This window comes from Amblyomma maculatum, chromosome 2, assembly GCF_055883805.1.
Source record: "Amblyomma maculatum isolate TAMU_Amacu chromosome 2, ASM5588380v1, whole genome shotgun sequence".
NCBI lineage: Eukaryota > Metazoa > Arthropoda > Arachnida > Ixodida > Ixodidae > Amblyomma > Amblyomma maculatum.
Window position 1 is genome coordinate 66725187 of NC_139345.1, and position 25654 is coordinate 66750840.

The following is a 25654-nucleotide window of genomic DNA, read 5'->3' on the forward strand; positions in this document are numbered from 1 at the left end:
AAGGATGCAATACAATACTGGAATAGTGAAAGCGACATGCAAGACACGACAGAAGACTCTCAGCTGGGGTGGATGCAAACTTTGAGTGCTTTCTCGCGCGAAGGTGTGCAACTTGCTCATAGCCGCGAAAATTTGGTACGTGCTTCACGTGTTGTGCATAAAGAGAGTAAACGTGCAGAAGCTACACGGAGTCTTCGCGGTCCTTGAGTGGGGATCTACCTGGAGCGAACTAGTTAGACTAGTTTGTTTCGCTCTGTGAAAGAAGGGGGCTTTGGACTGGTTAATCTGTTTTTACGGCAGGTGTTGTCTAGGTTTCTGCTTTCACGCGATCAAAGTTACCCATTTTTGTGAACTGTGGTACAAGTCAGGCTACGGGAAGTTTTACCTTACTTTGATGGGTCGACGTATACGACGCAAAGAATACAAGTGTTCGAGGTTTCTTGCGTGAGGTTGTTTCAGCTTTCCAGCTTTTGAAATCTCGATTTTCTTTGGAATATATGTCTAGTGTTTCAAGAAAAATACTTTACAAAGATTTATGCGAAGCTCTATTATCGGAGCCCCTATATCGTTCCATTTACGCTGCAGTTACAGGAGGTGACGTCTTATCGGTCCTCATAGAACACCTTCTTCCAGCTTCACACAAACACGTTACCGTTTAAGCCCTGTATAGAAGATAAGGGCATTTTTATTTCTTGGTCTGTAAGTTGTCTTCTCTGTAGAAAACCGGTTACCAACGCATATCTGTCTTGAATGCTGACACGGATTTCGTATGGGACATCCTCCAACGAACTAAAAGAAAAAAATGATTTCCCGTTGTCGTCTTGTGGCATCCGGTTCCTACATTGTTAAAAAAATAATAAGAAGAAAGCGTGCATGCCTTTGGACATGTTTATGCTACTGGGAATGCACAGTCTGTGGAAGATGCGAATGACAGTTAGCAATCCGGACGTGGATGTTCGCCGTTTGAGGCAGTAATTTATGATGAGTATTGTTTATATAAGAGATGTTCTCAGGCGCCAAAGTGAACCACCCGAGTGGATTTGTAAAATGAATAACTTTGCAAATTTAAAATGGCGTTAATGAACGCTCTACCAAGTGGAGCGGAAGTGTATATTTTTAACGTACGTTGTGCAATTCTTGCTGAAAGAAAAAAATTTAAGTCACCGTAGCTCAGGCGGTAGAGCACCGGACGCGAAATTCGGAGCTCGTGGGCTCGAGTCCCACTGGCGGTATGTAGTTGTTTTTGTAGCGAGAGCTACATTGGCCGCAAAGTCGCATTTTCATCGTGGCGGTGGCCGAGTGGTGTTCGCCCCGCTCATCACATCTGGCGAGCTCGCCTAATTAGCTCGACTAATTACTAACTAGTACTAACTAGTCATTAGTCATGAGTAATGACAATGACTGGCTATGACGTCATCGCATGGTGACGTCTTATAACCAGAAGTGACGTCATAATGCCGTCACATCCGGTGATGACGTCACCAGGCGATTCACGAAGTTGACCCCGCCGGGCGTTCGATCCAGGCGTTCGTGCGGCGTCATTCATCTGACGCTTCGTAGAACGCCGCACCACACAGCATATAGAAGCAGACTCAGTGCAACAGGTATCAGCGGCGTTTCAAATTGGTTTACAGGAAAGAAAAGGTGTGTATCTGTCACAATCCTCTGCGGACACCTTAAGTCGTAAGGAAAAGGAGGAAGGTGGGAGTGAGAATAGAAAGAGATGCCGTAGTGGAGGGCTTCAGACCGCCGCTCAACAGTCGCTTTCGCCTCATCGCACTTTAGAGCGAGTCAGAGAGTTTGAAACAAGCCAAGCTGAGCTGTCGGAACGAAACCAGGCGAAGGCGACGAGTCGGAGAGACCGAGGAAGAACGCCCAGAACGTCTCGATAAGCGACGACGTGAAGATGCAGCTCGACGGGTTCGTCTAGCCTCTGAAGAGCGGGAGGTGGTGAAGGGTGGCAGTTCCTGGCCCTACGGGGCTGGGACGGTAGGTCAACGCCGCTTGCAGCGGGGGCTAGCCAGCCACCAATTTTTATCTATTGTACGCCGTCATTGCACCTGCCACCGCTTCGGTGGTGGACGACGGCTGTTGTTGCGGAGCGAGTCTTTCTCTCCCTCTTCTTTTTCTTCCCTTCTCTACTTTCTCTCTTCTGTCCGCACGAGGCAGCCTAGGTGGCTCAGCTACAGAGCTGTTGTTGTTGAGGCTATAGTGTTCTAGTGCGCTATAATAGTGTACTAGAATAGTTGTGGCTGTAGGAAAAAGGAAAATAAAATGCACGGGCCTGCTGCTGGCTCTGAAGCTGAGCCACCATACATGCTCTCTGACGAATATAAAGTTTTTCCATCCATCCATCCGCTGCCTCGTGCAGACAGAAGAGAAAATAGAGAAGAAAGGAAAAATAAGAGGGAGAGAAAGACGCGCGCCGCAACAACAGCCGCCGTTACCACCGAAGCGGTGGCAGGTGCAATGACGGCCTACAACAAATAAAATTCGGTGGCAGGCTAGCCGCCGCCGCAAGCGGCGGTGACCTACCTGTCCCAGCCCCATCAGGGCCAGGATCAGGCATCCTTCACTACCTCCCCCCTCCAGCTACAGAGACAATAGCAGGCCCGTGCATTTTATTTTCCTTCTTCCTACAGCCACAACAACAACAGCCTCTGAAAGGTGCATCGACGATGGGGGACAAGGAGGTCTAACTTGTTTCTCGCTACGTATATCCTGGCATAGCTGAGTTAAGCAACAGCCAATTTTTTTTCTTCTATTCTGTTATCGATTATCTCTACGATTACACTAGACTTCACATTGACTAACACGGGAAAAAAAAAGTCCCATATACTTCCCTTATAGTACCAGCGGCTGTTGGCTTCCTTCTTATGTTTATCAAAAAGGAAATCCCTTATTTTCCTTTAATCTTTTTGCCTGAGTACTTGTATTGTCACTCCGTCTGTAAGTCTATGTTCGAAGCGTAATACAAACCAAAGCTGTTTGGTCATATAGACACCAGCTCTGATAGTTGTGACAGCACAAAAGCTGCGCCAATTTTTCGTTCCCCGTATGACGACCAATCGATTGGAAAATAATTTCATGGATATGGTACCACAAGGTCGCAGATGACAAATTTTTGTGACACAATGCGAAGGTCGTTTGCAAGTATGGCATTGCCTTTTCTTGAGAGAATATAAGGCCGTTGCAAAAATAAAAAAGTTAAAAGACAAAACAGTCCGAAGGTAATGTAAATGTAGAGGGTGGTTGATATGAGTTCGATCACAGCCGGAATGTGTCCCACTCTGAACAACCAAGCTCGTATACTCCTCACCCACCAGTACATCTCCTATCTCCCTCATTCCCAAAGAAAGGATGTGCCTTACACATACGCACAAAAATCAAAAGCAGCCACCTACGCCACAGAACTCCTGGTTGGTAGTACTTATACAGTTACCCGATACAGCAGCCCTTGAAACTATAATCATTTGCCTCTTATGGCGCAGACAAGATTTTTGCCTGCAGCAGTCGATTATCCGGGATGTTTGAGGCAGTGCATATAGTGCGCACTGGACGGCGTCTTTTTCTTAAGAAAAATGACACACACACACACACACACACACACACACACACACACACACACACACACACACACACACACACACACACACACACACACACACACACACACACACACACACACACACACACACACACACACACACACACACACACACACACACACACACACACACACACACACACACACACACACACACACACACACACACACACACACACACACACGCGCGCGCGCGCGCGCGCGCACGCACGCACGCACACACACACACACACACACACACACACACACACACACACACACACACACACACACACACACACACACACACACACACACACACACACACACACACACACACACACACACACATGCGCGCGCGCGCGCGCGCGCACTAAAATGTTATAAATTTCTGTCTTAAACAGGTACATTAACAGATCGATCTGTTTCTATACAAAAATTACTTTGCAATACGGAATGAGATTGAGCTAACCTTTCGCACATTGTAGTCCATCCAGATTCTCTGCCCAGTGCATGAATAGCAGTGGCTGTAGAGTTTGAATGGAGCTGCAAGCAATAAATAGCAATTACAGGTAAAATAAGAGGAACAAAAAACGACACCAAACGGGAAAGGAAAAAAGAATAAAAAAGAAAGTGGCCTTACATTCGAGCTACTCGATAGCTATAGCTTAAAAATACTAGAAGGTCGCTTTTCTAGCCAGATTTGCAACACGTTACATGTAAATTGATTATGTGTAGTAAATTAGATTTCCGTCAAAATTTTTAATGCCTTGATTACTTTCGCCAGTTGCAACGTTCTTGGAAATCAATCTCTCTTTTTTTTCGTTAATAAAAGTTGCTGGTAAACTCCTGCTAATATTCTTTTTGCAGTAAAGTTGTAGCCACCGATACGACTTCGAGAATCTGAATCTATCTGCGAGGAATTCTCTAAAGCGACTTCGCACAGTAAAGCCCGAGTGGCCTTCAAACGACTAGCCCCCTTTTCGGCGTTTTGCATTTCGCATTCCTCCACGACTACACATATAAAATGTCATGTTTAGTGATCTTATGGGACTCTGCCCTTCAGAGCGCTAGCGGAGGCGAAGGCTTCGAAGCACCCTAGCAAAAAGCAGTGAGGCGCCTTGCATAACTTCGCGGTGATGCTCAAAGTTTTAATGTTAAAGTGAGGCGCTTGTTTCGGGCGTGCAATATCTGTGTCTCCACTGATGTGTTCACAAGGAAATGTGTAAAAGATGCCGAAAAAAACTAAATAAAAAAATCTGTTGATGGCATTCCAATTAATGCGCTATATATCAAGCAAGCCACAACAGCTCATTTTGGGCTGCGTATATCTTTGCTAACCTAATCGAAGATGGATGATAGATAACATATTAGTAAACGATTACTTCTCTGTAATTGTAATTTACTTTACATTGTAACCGGTTACTTGTTTTCTGAAATGCGTATATGGGACTGGTTTCTATAGCGTATGGTGCCTCACGCGGAGCTGCTTTCACAGATACTCTACAGGGATAAAGACAGAGTAAGAGGAAAGAATTTTTATTGTCTGACAGAAATATCACCTTCTCCCCCCCCCCCCCCCCCTCCCCTTTCCCCCCAGCCCCTTTTCCGGCACTAAACTGGGGAGGCAGGAGGCCCCGCTTTAGATGCTGGCAGGTAGATCTTGCGTCTTGGCGGCTTCTTCAGCCAGTCGGAAGAGGCGGAGCTCAGGGTCCGAACTACGCAGAAGGGTCTTTCAGGGCTCTTTTGAATCGATATTTAGCGCCCTCCCAGGAGAATTTGGTATTCGTAGATTATGTGGTCAAGGGACCCTCTCAATCCGCAGTGTGTACACCCGTCAGATATTACATCCGGGAACATATGGTTCGCCAGGATCGGGTGTGGGTACGTGCATGTTTGTTGTCGTCTCCACACGACTACCTCCGTATTATTTAACGACGGGTTTGGTGGGGGATACCAGCCTAGGTTCCAATCAGTAATATTGGAAGGATTTCCCCGCATTTTACCATGCGTTAGCGAGAAATCGGGAGCTGCAATAATAATAAAAAGAAAATGCGTTTGTGCTTCTGACATTTTACTCCCTTTTTCAGCCTGCTTTCAACCGAAGTCTGCTGCGGACCCGGCAGCATGTATGGTCTCAGAGGTCATACACACCTACAGCTGGAGTGCTTTGTGTACGCCTACGAAGACGCGAAGAAGAGCGACAGCAGAGTAAACAACCGCGCGCCAGAGGCCGCGAAGCACTCGGGAGGCGCCATGATCTCGTCGAAGCAACCACTTATACTTTCAAAGAAACAAAATTTTCCTCTAGGTTAGACATTTTCAGTGACGGGTCACTTAGATGGTCAAGGCGCGAACAATGCCACAAACTCACCAGAGCAAACAATAGCGCCCTAAACGGGCCTTCACGTATACGCCAAACCTTCAGCACACAATGCACTCATTTCTTTTCTTCTTTAGGGGGTTGGGGGAGGGGGAAAAGAAAGCCGTGTGTTTACGCTCTACGCATACCGAGCCCCACAATGCGTCGGTTTTGCACACTAGTGCCAGTGCCCCCGTCCCCCTTTCAATAATACATAGCGCACTTATGCACTCCGTCTATTCGCAAGCTCGTCTAAAGTAAACACTGGACCACTTACGAATTGAGAGCAACTGACCGCATCTCCCTCATCTTCGCCGAAGGAGGAATAAATAGAGCAACTAAAGCGTTACGGTTTCCCAGTTGACTGACCACAAATCTGCCACTTCACCTACCTTCCTCACAGGTACTGAAAAAAAGAAAAAAAAAAAAAAAAGAAGTTAAGGCTCGAAAGAAACGTGAGTAAGGCAGAAGTCGAAAAAAAAAAAACACAATGGATGAAGTAAGCGGAAAGGGAAAATGGGCGGCCGGGGAGGATCTCCGTGCTCTGAGGGGGCTTTCTGCGTTGCAGAAAATAGTTTTCTAAGTGGCGTCGCACATTTTTTCTTTCTTTTCCCATGAAGACCGCTCCCCTGTACCGTTTATCGTCGCCCCAGCAATGGCCACACAAGTTTTGTGTTCTTAGTTTAAAGAACACTCCCCCCAAAAAAAGAAAGAAAAAAAAAAAACAACGTTGCGGGGTGGGGAGGAAGGGGCGTGTGCTTACATGTCTCGTCCTGGCGTGATGGCTTCTCAGCTCGACCCCCGTCTGAGAATGTCGATGGAATCACCACCGGTATGTCCCCCGTGGAGTACAGCATATCTTGGAGCTTAGAGGTGCTTGGAGCAGAAACGAGGATATCCACCTCCCTGATATACCATGTCGATGGTTGAGACCTGTATATACTCCTTTGTCAAAACTCTTATAATCTTCTGATTAACAACTATACATAATACGAACAGGCAATGAGACAAAGAAAAAAAAAAAACGTCTAGGTGGTCACATTTTTATTAAAAAGCAATATTTCATTCCGTTTTTGGGCGCGTTAAAGAATAGAAGTATTGTTTGAAGCTACAAGTGCACTCTTCCGTTATTTAAACTTTTTTTAACAGGTTTTCGTGTCATAAAACCATGACATTTAGGGCGACGCTATTGACTGGCGGCTGGGAATTGATTTTCATCACAGGCGGTTGTTTCAGATGCGACGGAGACGCAAGAAAACCGGATGAAATGCGTTATATATGCCCTCCTAACTATAGTAATGAATAAAGGGTATCTCCAATATGTGCGCAGTTTAAGCCGGCAAAGAATTTTCGCGACGTCATCCGAAAATTTTGCTCACATGGCGCAACGCGCCTGCCCGGTTAGCACAACGCGGCACAGGTAGGAATTTTAAAATTTGCCCCAGAGCGCGACTAAGAGATTGAGTATTTGCGTAACGGCGTATGACGTGAGAGCAGCGTGTGATGTCATGGCCGCTCGAGTGCGCTTCCATCGAGCGGCCGTGGTGGTGTTATCTAACTACGCACATACTCATTGGCATGACCCCGCCCTTAACCCATATCCCATTTTCACAACTAAATGTTTTTTTTTTCTTTTTTTTTCTTTTTTTTTAGATATGCTCGCAAATACCACTTCATGTGCAAGACCGCATGACATAGGAAACCCAAGTTGAAGTTTGCTTCGCGTCGCTATCATGCGCAGCTGTCGCGCAACTCACGATTGACTGCGGAGTCCACACAGCCCGTGCGGCGCGCAGACGCGCGTGCCGATGTGCATAAGATGCCATGCTGGCCAGGTGCCGCCGCATTCGCCCACGGAGGAGGAGGAGGAGGAGGAGGAGGAGGAGGAGGAGGAGGAAGAACAGTTCGTGAGAAGAGTGTAAAGACGGAGGTTTTCGCGGATACAGGAGCTTTAGTTTTCGTCAGTGGGGCTTCTTATTTCTGCATTTTCGGTTCCTCGGCTGACAAAGAAGTTGGTTGGAAACGTGTTTTTTATCGGCGTGCTCGAAAGCGAGCCATTATGAATAACTAATAGACTGTGACCATTGCGTGTCGCTTCAGGCCATGAAAAACGAGCCGCAGACATTGTTTTCAAAGCGCGCGTGTTGGCAGGATCTGAGACATTAAAAAAAAGCATGAACGCGGAATCACTATTTGAATTTCTCAACGGTTCATATTCTCAACACTCCGAAAAATACTGCAAGAACTACAGCTTCAGTCAGGTGAGCCACCCTATGTCGCTGAACTCCTGGAGCTTGAGACGCGGAAACTATTCAAAATTGCACCGATCCCTAAGAATATGCGCCCGATTCATGACAAGGAACGAAGACAGCATAGAGCAAAATTTATTCGAAGCAAACTAATAAACGACCCTCCTGAGGAATCAGCTTATTGCGATGCTGCCTGCGGGCTAGAAGGGGCCGCGGTCATAGCAGTGGTAGATGGGAATCACTCCCAGAAAGTAACTGGATCTATTATTACGCGTAACGCTTTAATAGCTGAAGAGGCTGCGATAGCGCTAGCATGTACAGGCACTAAAGCCAGAACTGTCCTTTCAGATAATAAGGCGGCTGTTAGGAACTTCGGCAAAGGCCTAATTTCCAAGCAGGCGGCCAGTCTACTGAGAAAGCACCCGCTAAAATGGCGAGAATTGGTTTCACTGCGCTAACACATTGAACGACCCGCTAAACCGGGAGGTTTCAGTCATCTGTGTACCAGCTCACGAGGGTTTACCAGGCAATGAGGCTGCCCGTCGCCTCGCTCTAGATGTATACACCCGAGCGGCCATCGAGACCCCGCTACCCGGAGACAAAGACCCCCTCATCACCTACAAGGAGCTCTCTGAGACTCCCAGACTAAACAGAAGGATCTATCCACCACCAGATAGGTCCCTAATACCCTCAGAATGCAGGGCCTGGCGAAAAATTCAGGCCAATCGTTTCTTTCCTTATGTTACTCTGCATAATGAGTTGACAGGGGACCCAAAGGCTTGCAATCTCTACAACGTACCTCTGAGAGAATGCGGAGAATGCCCCGATACTCCGGGAGCTAAAAAAACTGATCCCCTTGATCAAATTGCCTAGGAGTCCTACATCCGCAGCCCAAATGTGTATGAACAAAATATCATCCTACGCCTGGCGGAGGAGGCTTACTCCAAGACCTTCTCTGCGGCCACGGCGCAGGAGAGCCGGCAAGGAGACCCTCCCCCTGGCTGAGCCCCTGCCCCGAGGTCCATGTCCTCGGTCCATGTCGGTGTATATAAAGTCTTCTCACTCACTCACTCACTCACTCACTCACTCACTCACTCACTCACTCACTCACTCACTCACTCACTCACTCACTCACTCACTCACTCACTCACTCACTCACTCACTCACTCACTCACCTACTCACTCACTCACTCACTCACTCACTCACTCACTCACTCACTCACTCACTCACTCACTCACTCACTCACTCACTCACTCACTCACTCACTCACTCACTCACTCACTCCGTCGTTTGAAGATGTGGCTTCAGGCAAACATGAGCATCTTTAACTGAACGTCCACAGCAATGTTAGGGTTGGTGCATCGCGTATCACAGACCGCTTTGCAAAAAAATAACGATAAAAGAAACAAGAGGGCTGATTTTCTTTTGTGAAATGAGCATCCGCGGAAACTTAGCACACTGGTATATGCTAAATTATTTGCATCAAAAGCCACATTTGGAAACGATGCCTGTGATCGTGACGTCTACATCTCGCTTACAGCTACTTTTACGCTCCATGACTGGCGCTGTCATTCAAGTTATACAATATTGTAAGATAATATTTGTGAGCTCACCTTAACCATACGTTCAAAGCATGAGTTATGGTGTAACATCCACGTCATTAACCATTTTTTATTCAACAATAACAACTAACAACTTGAACTTATACATACTAGAATTAAACATAAAAATTACACACTAACGAAACGCACAGACAGCATATGAATCAACAACTCAAGAACAACCTAAACATACAGTTCATAACATCAAACAAAACATAACATGCGAAGATAGAGTCCAGGAACGGAAAAGAAACCATCAAACCCAACCCAAGAAATATGCTATAAAATAAAGCGGAGAAGTATAACTGAAAAAGGCAAATTACACAAACAAAGAAAATCAATCTGAAAGTTGAACGGAACCATGCAGCCGTAAGAAACAGCTACATGGAAATTTGATAAATGGAATAAGGGTGAATAATGATTAACGTCTTCTCTCGAAATATTTCCGTCTTAGCTACGGATAATGCAAGAAAGATCACTGCGAAATAATATGACCGGAAGCGAAGATGAATGCCAGAGTACTACCACTGATGCATGTAAACATTTGTCAGTTATGTAGCCACCGGGATGTTCGTAAGGATGACTCAGTTGAACGGGGCGGTGCTGTACACATGTCAACGAAGTAAGCAAAGAGAAACTGATCAATGGATATCTATTGATTCAAGGCCAAGGTCATGTTTTATATGTGTTATGATTGCGCTGCAATCAGTTTTTGGTTATAAATCTTGCGGCACGATTCTGGAAGGGTGCATCTTGTTATATAAGTATTGCTGATGAAAGCTGCAAAGAAGATGCAAACTCGAGTTGGGGACATACAAAGCGTCGGTAGACAAGTTTGCTGATTTTAGAAGGTGAATTACACAAATTTAGATACAAGTATATACCCCAGATTTTTAGAAGACTAAGCGCAGACCGGTTGAGCTTTCAAGCAAATATTATGTCACTTATGGCAGTATGAAGTTAGTTGACACTAAGTGTCAGCTAACAGTGCCCCAGCTAAGTGTAACCAAGGTTTTAAAAATACGGCAAGCCATAGCGCAGTCAAATAAATTAAGAGCTGTTCAGAGTCGCTTATGCTAATCTGCAGTATTTTTTGTTCACTAAAGTTATTTAATCAGTAAACACCAATTGACTATTTTATTTATTGGCTTGAGAAAAAAGTTCTGATGCAAATGTTGTAGATTTTCTCGAAAAACAGCTAGCTACGTTGTTTCCATCAAACTAGCGTTTACGTAAAGTGATTTTTTTTTTATTAGCCGAAAAGACACTCGGCCAAATAAAGAAAAAACTTGCTCGTGAATGCGATGTCACTTTAAAGCCTCGAGACGCGTCCGAGATAACAAAAACCGCGTTTCTGGGGCCGAATTACGCACCGCGCTCTAATTATCTCTTATCGTGTAGCTTGCAGTTCATACAAGTTAATGGAATTGGCCGTTAATTACTAGGTGAGTGCCTAGATCCGGTTTTATGTATTGGAATAACCTCAGCAATCTTTCAATCAGCTGGTAGCTGCCCATAAGAAAGTGACTGCTGAAAGATAAGATAATAGGATTCAGCTAAAACTTGAAAAAGTATTTTTTAAGATTTTCGAATTTATTTTATCTACGCCAAAATACATTGCAGTTTTAAGGTCAGCAATAAGGTGAGCAGTCCTTCAGTAGTGAAAACTTATGGGTCCCATATGTGTGCAGTATATAGTTCTTCTAAAGAATGAACGCTGGGATGATCTTTCTTGCTAAATGTGTGGACGAGAAGAATACGTGATGGGCATTCTGTGTCGGTAAGAATGCTATCACCATCGCTTTGTACTGATACATGATTACTGTCCTAATCAGGAGATATCACTCCCCAGAATTAAGCAAAGAAGGTAAGTCGTTGGAATAATATTTATGTTTTTGCAACAGATATTGCAGAGCATTACTGTTTAAAACACTGTTTTTGCAGATGGGTTAGACGTAGCCTTTGCATTTTGATATCAGCGTTTGTTTCTTTACTCCGTAGTTTTCGGAGGGATTTAGTAAATCGCGGGTTATTTTTGTCGTTCGAGAGAATAAAGCGAGTCAAGCACACGTTTTTATCGTATTATCTCTATCATTTTTCCATGATCCATTTATATACTCTGAACTGCTAGGCGTGCAGATGTTTCATTCATGCATTTGAAAATATGCGGCGCAGTTATAAAGGGAAACTGAATAATATTGAAGCTCCCTGCCTGTCCCGTTTTTCACCCATCAATGAAATAAAAAGCTGAGTCAACTATCACTGAAAAATTTCACAACTGCCTTATTTCTAAGCAGTGTTACCGACTTCCTCCGTTCCAGGAATTCCTGTCGTTTCAGGGTGGGTTTAGCCAAGCCCGTTTGTCAGTTGGGTTCGTATTACCTCGATAAAGCGGTCGTTAATCGCTTTGCATCCATACACACAGAACCACAAAGGCGCGCTCCCTTCCTCTCCCTTATCACGCACGAAGTGCTACATTGTGCTTGAACAAACTAGCAGTCCGTGTAAAGACAGGCCGGCCAGTACTTCGCTGCCCAAGCACCCGTACGCCCCAGTCAAGGCGACAGCGCCGCGGGGTGCGAGAACATTTGCGTGTTTTGCTTGGGCCGCTCGTCAGACGTCGGTCAAGCAACCCCACCGATTCCCCTTATTCCTCCTTTGTATGGGGAAGTGTCCCGCCGAACTGGACAGGAGTCCCTACTTTGCCGTCCGTTCGACAAAGACGAGCCGGGGTGTTGAATTAGTGGCCAGTGTGAAGTGGACAGTGGCCGCAGGACGCACGACCATAGCACAAGGAACAGGCCACGCAGCGAAGGAGAGAGGGATAGAGGTTAGTTGGGGGTTAGTGAGGGAGGGGGCTGACGAATAGAGGGGTGTGCTACTTCTCGGATGTCCCATTGTCGCCCTTTCCGGTCCAAAAAGTTGACGAAAGGGGGGGAGGGGGGTGACTGGTGGGCAGAAAACTGAAAGAAAAGGTGGCCAGAGGAGGACACATTGTGATAATCATTGAGAGGAGTTAACGGACAGCTAGGAGCTATGGCGCACCCCCCCCCCCCCCCCCCTTCCCCGCCTTTCTTCATATTCCACTGCCCGGCCAACTCCCCGAACGCCATGTCCACACGCCCATGCTTCATTCACAACGCCATAGTATACGCTCCGAAAGCTTGCGGCCGCTCGCGCATTGACCAGCAAAAGGGTTGTTGTCGTCACTCGAGACAGACATGAGCGCGGATTCCCCGCAGACGTGCTTGGCACAGGAGGGGGCGATGAAGGAGAGCGGGTGGCATGAGAGAGCTTCTCGCACTCCAACTGCTCGGTGCATTTCCCAACCATCGTCCCAGCAAGTGTGCGAAGCATAAAAAGAGGAGGAAGTTTGAGTGTGCCGCCGGAGAAATTCTAGCGTAAACTTTCGCGTGGTCATCGTGTACGCTGGCTCTGGCGGCATCGAGAGCTTCACTGCAAAAGAGCAAAGCGGACACTTTAAGTGGCCTTTCGCGTAGCCCGCGGTCGGGATGCCAGTCCGCCACGCCCCGCGCAGTCTAGTGGCTAATGGATGTTGGCTCCTCTTCATTGTCCACGCAGGGACGCCTTCTCGATTCAGCACGCAGGAGGTCGGAGCACTCGTTTAGTTTCTGACAGAGGAACGCTGTGCAGAACTGTCCGTGAAAAGGTACCTCGTCTATGCGCTTTTTTGTGCGGCTTTTCATTCGGTGGAATATTCTCAGCTCTATATTGTGCACACTTGATTTTAGAGCACGAAGAAGTAATTTATGCAGGTCAATATTCTGTCGCCTGCAAGCTTCCGTGCTTATATAGTGCATGGATGTTTATCAGTGGCGTAGGCAGAAATATTTCTCGGGGGGCGGTATACGCCACCGGTAAAAAAAAAAAAAGGATAAAAAAAGGGGGGGGGGTTCTAACATCAATTCCCCCCCCCCCTTTCCCCCGACCACGGCTACGCTCCTGATGATAGCATAACTGCAACATTGCTTTAGTTATATAGAGCTGATTTGTATCAAACGTGAGGGCGATTCTCCAGCGCTCCATGGGCCAGCCGCACCCTTGGGTAGTTCACTTTCACACTACAAGAGTCAAGCTGACGTCACGCTTTTCGTCTAATTTTAAAATAGAAACATAAATTGCAGGAACACACTACTCGACCGGCGGACACAATTTACTGCAGAGCTCTCCTGACCACCATCATCATTAACATCAGCTGATTAACTTGGTCATATGTGCTAGCTGCACCCACTTGACCCCTGCTTACTTCGTAACCTCATCCGCCCACCTAACTTTCTGCCGCCCCCTGCTACGCTTTCCTTCCCTTGGTATCCAATTTTCTACTCTTAGATAACATCGGTTATCCTGTCTTCGCACTGCAAGCCCTGCCCATGCACATTTGTGCTTCTTACTTTCAACTAGGATGTGTGTAACTCGAGTTATTTCTCTGACCCTCTCCGCACGCAGTTACACCTACCATTTTCCGTTCTGTAGATCTCTGCGTTGTCCTCAAAGGGCCACGGCCCACCCTCCGGTAGAAAATAATTTATTCCCCGATGACTGCGAGGCTTCGCCCCCAGAACGCAAAGCAGCAAACATTTTTTTAAAGAGTAATTAGCAGCGCAGTTACAGCCACCGTAATCAACCTATCCTGCCGTGTTTCTCCCCTGCAGTCCCCTCGCAGAGGGTTTTCCCTCTCCTGCCTGACCGTCTAGCCTCGGCCATGCCTCCACTCCACCTTCTTCCTCTTTCGCGTTTGACTGGAGGCGTGGTGTCAGTGAAAGGCTTTGGGAACGGCGCAGCACACAAAACGGCCTCGGAACAGACAGACCGCGTGCGCGACAATTAAGCGGGCGAGAGAGAAGCGCCGAGTGGGCGGCTCACACAATTAGTGGTTCCGCCTACCCTTCACTCTTCAGTCAGAGAGACATGCCGTCCTGACTAAGTCCTGGCTATTGACGTCACAACCCAGGATCGGCAGCCAGAGTAAAGAACAGCGATCGAAAAGGAGCATGAGAGCTAGCTTTGATTATTATTTTTGCTGCTTTTCGGCACGCGCAACGCTGTAGTATTTTGCAGATACTATCTGCGATACCCGATCGAAGCTTTGTGCGTGACTGTTTAAAATTATACTGTCATACCTTGGTTAGTGGCCCTTTAAAGAGAACCCTTTTCGTTAGCCTCCACGTTTCAGCCTCATAGGTGGGTACGGGTAAGATGCAACTGTTATATACTTTCCTCCTGAGCAATACCGGTAAGCTGCAGTCATAATCTGCGAGTACTGATCATGCAGATAATTAAGTGAAACCCACTAATTAGATATTTAATTACCGTAGTATGTTTGTTAATGCCAATGGGGAGCTTGAAGCCATGGCAAGGCGATGCCTTATCAGTTTTTGAAAGGACTAAAAAACTAATTTTCTAATGCACTGCTACGGGAGGAATTGCGGCTCTTCCTTCATCACGAAACCGAGTGACGTGTTGCGGTGACTGCGGCACCCAATTCTAACTGTGAGCGTTAGTGCAAAATTTTGTTTCGCTGCTCGGTGGGAAAAGCACAGTCATTGTCAACGCAGCAGCGAGATCTTTGTTATTTAGAGTGGCGGAGCCACCATGGGCGGAAAAAAACAAACAAACAATGCGCATAACCCAGCACAGTAGAGGCGGCATTCAAATTTGGCGCCGTATAGTCACTGCAACACGTGAGCTGCGGACGTCCCATCTGCACCGCGAGTTCTCTGCGCGACTCATGCGCCTGATTTCCTTTCGCTGCGAGGCTTTAGAAGTTCAGCTTTTCTTCGCTTTAAAAGCTGATGCGGTATCGTCTTGTTCACGGCTTCGAATTCTTCATTGGTACTAAGCAAATAAGTACCAAATGCGTTAATTAACGATAATTACATAGTTTTAGCTCGTTAATTTATCGTGACAACTGTCGAAGTAAAATTTGTCCGCCGACGCTGAGTGCTTGTTACTGCAAATATATTTTTGTTTTCTTTTAAGTCACTTTCTTTTTTAAGAATTTTCGAAAGTGCTGGCTGGCCGGATGGTCTTCATTGCGAGCAGTCTACATTTATACAACCTCCGTTCGGCGCAGCCACGGCGTAAAGGGCACATGAAGATACTAACAAGCAAAAAAAGAGCCGACTGGTTCCACTGAATACGGTAGACGAAGCGCGCACTCCCAGTCTTGAACTTATTTCCTCCTCCGTCTATATTCAAGTATCTTTTTTTCGGAAAGCGCAGAAAAACCCCAGCACCACCACCTCTATATACTATACTGAGCTTCGGTGATGTCAGACAGATACATACAGCCCAGGAAGCATCCGGGCAGCTGAAGCTACGATGCGGTGAGCAGTTTTCTTCGATGATCCACACGTGGACGGACCGTACAGCACGTAAGCCCGAGTGGCTGAGGCTTTTTCTGTGCTGCATGCTAGTACCGAGGCGAAGTGCGCACCCAGGGAGCGAAATTCGATTGTCGCCTTTCTTTCGCGGGACTGGCTGAGCGCGCTTTCAGCGGGCGTCCTGGGTGCTGAACTGTTTCACCTTCCTCTTTTACCCAAGACATGCTCTTTCGTTTTTCATTTGCTTCTTTCTTATATGCACGAAATAAATGCGAGCGAACAGTAGGCCCGCCTGCACAACTCTGTGTTGAGATGGAAAACTGAGGTGCGCGAATTCGTGTTTTCCGAGTTTTGTGTTCCGGTTGGCAGAGAAACTCACGAGGAACAAAGAAGTGCTATGCTTGTGTATCTTTCTGTGTTATGACGGGACAGCAGCTCGCTGTTGTGCGAGGCATCTTTTTTTTTTTTTTTTTTTCGCTTTGCTTCGCCCTGCGGGCCGAGACGCGATCGACGCCTTCCGTTCACCTACAGCGAGATATGGAACGAAAGGAGCAGTGGCGTTGAGGTGAGAGCTGCTTTTAGAGAACCCGCGGCGTGGGCCTGATTTATTTGAGCTGACTGACGTCTCCGGAGAAAACAAAACGCACGCCGTGCGCAGCACTTACGGTTGACACGCTTCTTCTCGGAGCGCTCTGTGCGTGCTTTCAAACTTCCGCAATTTCTTTCTTGCAAGCAATAATTTGATTGAAATTCCACACTGAATGAAAAATAGGCATGCATGCATTGCTGCTTCTTATACGCTATAATAAAGCGCTGTGTGGATGGTCCACGTTTAAATTTAATTCAATATTACGCCGCTTGAGTATCGTACAGAACAATTAAAGCCCGATCGCTTCTCTCGGACCCTGAAGAAAACTCCCGCCTATACAGCCACGGTAAAAAATGACGACGATGTTGATTTTTACTTCGTTTCGAAGTAGACCGCGTTTAATCTTGTATTGAATGAGGTATAACACGTAGTTGATTTTTGCCAGATGCTACAAACGGCTGCTTTTCTTCAATAACACAACGATCTCCCACGGGAAAGCTATGGCATCGCAAAATTATTGTAAGTGCTTGTGGAAGATAGGATACATGTAACATTACAGATGGCAACAACTTTTCCCGGTGAGTGAAAGGAACAAGCAAGCAATAAGTGACAAATAAGTTTCAAAATTGCCGTTTCGGACTATTCGCTGTTACTTTAAGACACCCAAGTAGAGCTGATCTCATATATCTATCAAGAACTTTTATTCCGTGTGACAGATATCGGTGCATAGAAATCTATTTTAAGGTTTAATAACACCCCAGGTAGCACATGTGACCGACCCGATATTGGAAATTGATTGGCGACGTCTGGTACACCAGTAGCCCGACGTTGCCAATACGCTACCAATAATGGTACAGCCATGCGATAACATTGACCACTCTTGGACCAGTGACTTACATGTTCCCCCCATGATTGGCATTCATTGGCTATCAACGGGCAATAATGACCTTGCGTATAGAATTGCTTGCAAACATTGTATACACAATGATATATGACGGCCAATATTACCCAGCCATTGGCAATGCCTTACCCATAATTGGCGAATCATTGCATACATTGGTAAATATATTTCTGCCAGTATAATATGACTTGTCGACATTGAATATAGCTTGCCATTCATTGGTCAATATCATCCCGCCAGTCTTAGTGGCTTGCCAACATTGTATGCATCTTCAGTTCCAGTGGCCGATATTTCCCAACGAGTGGTGGCCACTGGCCTACATTGGACATATCATGGCATGCGTTGGTAAATATTGCCCAGCCAGTATTTACTGCTTCTTAACATGGAATATATCTTGGCATACATTGGTCAATATCCCCCTGCCATTTGTGACGGCTCCCCGACATTGTGTATATCTGCCGATAATATGGTCGACGATGGCATACATGGTAAATATTGTCTTACCAGTATAGCTGGCTTGTCGACATTTAATATATCTTGGCATATATTGATTAATGTTATCCCACCGGTCTTAATGGCTTCCCAACAATGTATACTTGTTGGTTCTAGTGGGCAATATTGCCCAATGAGCTGTGGCGACTGGCCAGTATTGCACCTATCATGGTATACATTGATGAATTATGCAATGCCAGTATTGATTGCTTGTCGGTATCGAATGTATCTTGGCATACATTGGTCAATATCATCCCGCCAGTCGCCTTGGCTTCCTAGCATTGTAAATCTGCTATTACAGTGGTCTATGTTGCCTGACGAACTGTAATGGCTTGCCAAAATACAATACATCTTTACATATGTTAATCAATATTCTCTTGCCATCATTGATGGCCTGTCAACTCAAAATATTTACTGCCATACGATGGTCAATATTTTACTACTAGTTGAGATGGTTTCCCAATATTGTATCCATCAAGAATTAAAGTGGTCGATATTTTATGGGCAGCTGCGATGGCTCGCCAACATTGCACGCATCACTGTATGCATTGATTGACATGATCCTGTTAGTATAGCTGGCTTATCTACATTGAATACATTTTGGCATACAGTGGTCGATGTGGCCCGCCTGTTTTGGGGACTTTACAACAATGACTATGACTGGGTTGTAGTGGTCAATATTGTCCACTGAATTTTGACGGCTGGAAAAACATTGCACATAACATGACATGTGTTGGCCGGAATTGGCTTGCAGATATTAACGATCAATTCTCAACCTGTATATCCTGATATATTTTTAACGTCCCGAACAATAGTCGTGTCCTTCGCGATGGCTTTCAAGTATACGTTTTATACATCGTCAACGATATAGTAACAGTAGTAGAGAACATTTATTCAAGAAAAATGGCTTAGGCGGTAAGGGCACGATTGGTACAGGGTCCTTCCCCATTGCTCCGGTGGCTTAACCCCTGCCGGTGTAAGGTTTTATTTTCTTGTCAAACCCATGCCATTAGATAAAGACAGAGATTCTTTAGCGAAAACATTTAGAAAGCCCCGCGATGAATGATTGGGTGGCACAACGCATGCAAGCAGCCGGCACTGAAACAACGCCAACATACGGCAGTAAAAATTACAGTTCGAGATTTCATTGGCGCGTGCGTGTGTGTTATTGTTTTCTGTTTTTCAGCGTATTTACAGACACTGCATGGAGTTGGAGAAAAAAAACAACTAAAGCTTCGCAGTGCCTGAGCATGGCCTCTGAGGCCTGACATAGCCCGCACAGAGAGACCAGCCATCTGAAAAATGCAACACGTTAATGGTGCCAATGAAATATAAAAAAAAAAACGAGAGACATATTTGTTCCACACACGAACACACATTTGTCGTCTGAATGAGCAAATGACACATCACACATCATAAACCATGTAAGTACACTAAATTGCGATTAATAATTTCCACTAAACATATGCAATAATTCGGGTTCTGCATGCAAGACAACGGGGCGGGGAAAAAAAAAACACGCACACACTGCGCTTCTATAGAAAAGCGTGTATCCGAAAAAAAAATAATCAAGAGCATGTCGAACTTTTGTATTTAATTAAAATCACATTTTATTCCCCCACACTGCCATCAAACGCTTCTATTATAGCGCCTAAATGCAGTCGGGGTTCCAGCAGTTTTATTTCATGTTCAACTGCGTTAACAGCAAAATCCTCTTTCGGCGAAAAATCGTTGTCCGCTCGTCCAGGCATCCTTTGGATCCGAACCAGGGGCGGGTTAACAGTGATGAAGGTCCGATTCAAAAATATTTAAGAGGGCCCCATAGGGTGGGTACTGAAAATAGGGTGAAGACTTAAACTCAGTCTTTATGCATGTGCATTATAGGAGAGCGTATATGGCTCTATATTTGCAGGCTCCCCATGATCGCGTGCGTTCACTTTCCTTTAAAATATAGGTGAACACTTAAGTCGAGCCATCGCTTCTACAAGGCGAAGCTTAGGCGACCTTCTATTTTTTTACAGTAACATTGCATGCTTACACAATGAAGAAAATGTAAGTTTCAGTATTTCACGAAAAAAAAAAAAATTAAGGGGGCGTGTATTCGTACAACACGCCTGCTTTTTTCATTCCAACTTTAAGCGAGTGAATAAATGTATTTACGTTTCTATAAGCTTTTTCGAGTCCTAGCTGAGAGAGCTTCTTGATGGAATCTTCAACCTTGATCTGCCAGAGAAACTTCGTCACTCTCAGCAGCGACAAATTGTTTGTGGCGGCTGACAGCTATCAAAAGTCATAATCTCTAACTGACAATTTATTGCTTTGTCGCAGCTTTCATTGCTCAGATTAATAAAATAGACAATTGACCTCAACTCAGTAATGACAGAGGTCAGTTGGCTTTAGCTAACTCAATACATAGCCTCTAATTTTAATCATGGGAATCAGGAAGACGGTTTGACTATTTTTCGGACCGCCGCGACAGAAGCTTTTCCTTGGAGGCGAAAAGCAAGGCGCCCGTGTGCTGTGCGATGACAGTGCAGGTTAAAGAACCACAGGTGGTTGAAATTTCCGGAGTCCTCCACTACGGCATCTTTCATAATATCAGTCGCTTTTAAGCCATAAGCCGTACTTTCGGCCGAAACATCAAAATCCGCAATTTCCTTCCCAGCTTTTGGATGGAGGTGGGGAGAGGGCGCTAAGAATATGGCGCCTGGTTCATTCGAACCCTGGGTAATCCGGCCCTGATCCGAACCTTCGAAACTAGAGGCACAGGTGGCCGCTGGAAATGGCACAATACTCGTGCACCTCTCATCCACCTCTACTATTCTGATGGCATCATGCGCACTTGTAGCCATTCCAATCGTGGCAAAAACAAATCCAAAGTCGCAAGGGGAGTTTACGCGGTCATTATACAAGAAATATAAAACGTTTGTTGCCAATGCAGATGTATATATAACATGACATCGTATATATGTTCACCTGTAGAATATTAAAAAAAAAAAAAAAAGATTTTTGTTTTTCTTTTTTGTTAAGCGGTCATTTCTTTCTAGGAAAATTGTTTTTGGTGTTTGTCGTTTTGAAACTCTTTGCTAGCCACCAAGCGTCATTTTCTGCTCAGCATTACAGGAAGTCTTCATTAACACCTCCTTCTGCCCGCTTCCGAGAACAGGCAATTATGTAAAACAGTCTTCAATCATGTAAAGTGAGTGTGACTTCCACCGGAATACGATACTTCTGCTCTTCGGTGAAAAGTGGGCCAGGGAAGACACCACGGAATTCCTTGAATTGCTACCGTGTATACGAAGAGCGGGTCTGGCAAAGGTCAGGCTGTTACCTTAGTTCCTCGTGAACACGTTGTACACGCAAGGCCTTGCTGAGTAGCCCACTCAGCAGAGGTATGTGATCTTCCTTCATGCATGCGATATCACACTGCCAGCAGATGAATGTCGAGACTGTTCTGCGTGTATAGCGGAGGCTGCGAATTAAGCCTGACACAACATCCTAACATTAGAGCTGCGGCGCAGAGTCTGAACTTCCGACTTTCAGAACACGGTGTTACAGATCGATTTTTCCTTACTGGCTGCGACGTCAACTGGAAGAAACTGTGACTATACATGTATAGACTCTATGGGGAAGCAGAATATCATGAAATCAAAAATGTAGTGCGTTAACATGCTACAGCCACTAAAACAAAGCTATAGCATACTGTGCAGCGCTTATTGTCTCGAGCAAATAATTTAGAAGATTTTCGCGAACTGCGCACCGGTCCTGAAAATTATTCCTACTAATAATTGAGCGAAATATCTGCTTATAATACGGAAAAAAAATTGCTACAAAAACACGTCGTTCCTGCCTTCAGTGTTAATGAAGATGAACGCTGCCAAAACACTGAATACATGCATTCCACATTACCGCTCTTCGGCCTTATTAATATATCCATGTATGCACTATACAGTCGGTCACGACGCGTGAGTGGACATCTCGCATGCTCATAAATTTAACACCACATTAACTCCGCTTTGTCCTTACTCCGATATAATGTGCGCTCACATAGCGCATACCTGCGGGAAAGCATCTCATGGAAGAGGGCAGCATTAGGATACAATAACTCACAGCATTTCCAAGTTAAAATTTTGTAAAATATCATTGAAATGCGACTTCAGCAATACTCACGAAATAAAAATCTCAAGAAAAAAAGGTTATTTGCAGAATTTGATTCCCTGTCTATGACACAATGCTCCTTTCTACCTCGCTTTGAAAAGCCCAGTTTTGTCAAGCTTCGACGACGCTTATTTCGTCTCCAAGGATCAACCACGGTCCGTACGGCGCGGCGGTGGGTCCAAGTCCGACCGTGGCTCAACCCAACACGGACGACAGAACGTCTCTCCTCGGTTCTCCGGTCTGAAAAGAAGAACAGTTTCGAATTAAACACAGGATCAAACCGACGGGACATAATCAAAAACTGCACATTCTTATTCATTATCGAAAAACTCGGCGGCCAAGAGCAACTCATTCAAAGCTACCCTCCTAAGCTCGCCTTTGTTGGCTCCCCGCACCCGCCGAAAGCGAGTGAATGCGAAAGTTGCTCTCTTCCTTTCCTGGCAGCCGTACACAACGGCAAAGCTTGCTCGCCTCATCGGCTCTCGAAACGAACATAATGGGGAACAAAATACACCGCTGGAACCGGAGCGGGGACTGGAGGGCGAACCCCAGCTGCGCACGAGGTAAGGGAGCCCTCCCATTGGCCGCCCCAGTCGGCACGGACCGACCAACGGCGGTAGCGCGCGCCGGTCCATCGATCGCGGAGAGGCGTCGAGACCCCCCGGAACCAATCACGGCCTGTCATTCCGGTTTCGCTAAACCGGGCAATCTTCGCCACCGCAGTGCCGAAATCGGGCCGCGGCAAAATAAGCGTGGGGGAAAGACGGACCGCAAGCGGAGCACGCAGCGGCAAACACTAGATGACCATGTGCGCGAGTTCGGCCGACGCCTCCTCGTGTGCCCAGCTGGCCGGCATGAGGGGACCTGCAGAGCCTACGGGGCCTGCTAGCGCGCTGCCCATGTTCAGTTCGGGACATCCACCTTCCTTTGTCGAGTACCAGCGTCTACAACTGTTCGACTACAACCAGGCGGCAGCCAGCCGACTTCGCATCATGCAACCTGGCCTGCTCGGGGCATACGCCGGGGCTTTTGGTCCGTACCCGCCTCCGCCCGGAGCCGAGAGCCTCTTTGGTTTCCCTCCATTTTTCCGCTTCGACCCCAGGTCCCGGTTTGTCCAGGAAGAGCCCAAGCCCCAGCACAGCTATATCGGGCTCATAGCGATGGCCATCCTCAGCTCGGCAGAGAAAAAGATGGTGCTCAGCGACATCTACCAGTACATCCTGGACAACTACCCGTACTTCCGCAACCGTGGACCCGGCTGGCGAAATTCTATCCGCCACAACTTATCGCTCAACGACTGCTTCGTCAAAGCCGGCCGCAGCGCCAACGGTAAGGGCCACTACTGGGCCATCCACCCAGCCAACGTGGACGATTTCAAGAAGGGAGACTTCCGACGTCGCAAAGCTCAACGCAAAGTGCGCAGGCACATGGGTCTCTCGGTGCCAGACGACGACGACAGCCCAACGCCGACGCCGCCCCCGTCACTTCCCACCGTTCCTGTCGAAGCACAGCAACCTCCTGCGACCATCTGGGAAGACCCATCGGCCCCACCGGGCCTCACGCACAGACTGTCGGTGACGCTCAAGAGACGCCAGTTTGACGTCGAGAGCCTTTTGGCGCCGGACCCTTCGCCGCTGGAGCTTCGCGTGCAGCCACTGCAGCAGCCAAAGCAGGGCGGCCCCTGGGCTCTACCACCAACTGTTCCCTCTGTTGGCTGTCCCCTAGATTCACTCAGCATTCAAGGAGCATGGCCCAGCCAGCCGTCGTCCTTGCTAGCCATCCACCAGGAGCGACTATCGCTCTTCAGAGCTCAGAACCCGGAGCAGATGCTACAGCGCTGGTGTCCGCTCCAGGACCCGCGCTCCTCGCCATCTGTTTCGGACAGCGAAGCAGACAAACTGAGTGGCCCACCCTGAAACGGCGTCCAAACAACGACTGGTTCCTCCACGATGTTGTACATTGGATTCGGCTATACATGCGCCGCTTCATGAAGATGTTCGAAGTCTATCTGGCGACAAACGCCTCTCAGAAAGTGCTGTCATGAAAACGCCTTCGTCTTTTGGTGCGTATGCCGAACACCGCTAGTCATCTTCCAGGAAAGAGGCTCAAGTGGCGGACACGAACGTTGCAGTTACCTTCGGCATCCAGAGACCAGTGTGTTGTTGGACGGGAGCTCGAGACTGGCGGCCGCGGTTTTTGCTTCGCTTTGTGTAACACGGGTGCTTCGGACTCGGACAAGCTGTAAAGACGCGAATGCTAAGCAAGCCTATACGGAAAGCAAGCAATATGTAAGTGGCTGTTTCAATAAAACAGTTTTGTTAATATCTGCTGAATAATATATGAAACCTAGCGCTCAGGTTACATGCACTCCAATTATACTGGCTTCCTCATCAGTGCATACAAACAGTCAAATCTGTACGACAGTGCGACTACTCCCTTCTGCATCGTTCTAAATTATCGGCCCGCTAGCGCCTGAGCCTGAGTGGCAATTGACTGATGAAGGATTGGACTAAAATACAAGCGTTTTTATTTGCGTCGGTATAGCTTCACTGCTATTTGGCGCACATATACAGCACCACTTAGCTGCTGAAAAAGAGACATGAGACAAGAAATTCAATTATACATTACGCATGGAAGACGCCGTTCGGATTTGTTTATATATTAATGTCTTGTGCATCATTCCATGTGATGAACTATAGCAAGCAAAATGTGTGTCTTTATACCATTTCAGGCTTTTAAGAATTGAGCACTGAAACAAACATTCACAGTTTGTCAGCAGGATGATGCTGTACATATTATACCTGTTTATTATAGTACACAATGACATGTTTATGAGTGTATCGTCGATATGTGGGTAATTTAGTTCCCGAGCAAAACTGGAGGGAATTATCCATAATAACGAATTACAAAGAAAAAATTTAAAAAGAGAAAAGCACGCCATGTCCCTGTTCTGCTTTTCTGCATATAGCGGCAGAGTTAAGTTGAAATATGCATACTTTTCGGAACTACAAGTTCATTATCCTGGTTGTCGTCATACTTGAAATAACGTGGTACAGCCTCGCGCGTCTCATAGATAAATTAATTACTCTAACTACAACTGCTCATATATCACGAACCGCCCTTACACTCAATTTCACAGAAAGCGACTAAATGCGGCTTTCTATAGTCGACATATAAGCTAGAGAGGGTTTTCTTCAAAGTAATTCGTGCACTAATGAAAGTGGTATATATAAGGTGCGTCGACTGCGCAACATGACCACCAACGGGCTCTGTGTATTTTCCCCTTGTCCCCTGTCCAGAGAGCAGTTTCATATATAGGCGCGTAAAAGCACACTTGAAAAGTTTCATCTCCAGAAAAAATTCCATAATCT

The 25654-nt window shown here is 46.4% G+C and overlaps 1 protein-coding gene across 1 annotated transcript; it reads left to right on the forward strand.

Moving 5' to 3' along the window:
• Positions 1-23089: 23089 nt before the first annotated feature.
• On the forward strand, positions 23090-24204 carry fd102C (forkhead domain 102C). The gene has a single exon (XM_084592670.1). It carries the CDS (start codon positions 23090-23092, stop codon positions 24197-24199), a length of 1110 nt encoding a protein of 369 aa, XP_084448796.1. The 3' UTR covers positions 24200-24204.
• Positions 24205-25654: the final 1450 nt, after the last annotated feature.

Coding starts and splice junctions, on each gene's coding strand:
- fd102C (XM_084592670.1), top strand. CDS start 23,090: ATGTGCGCGAGTTCGGCCGACGCCTCCTCGTGTGCCCAGCTGGCCGGC.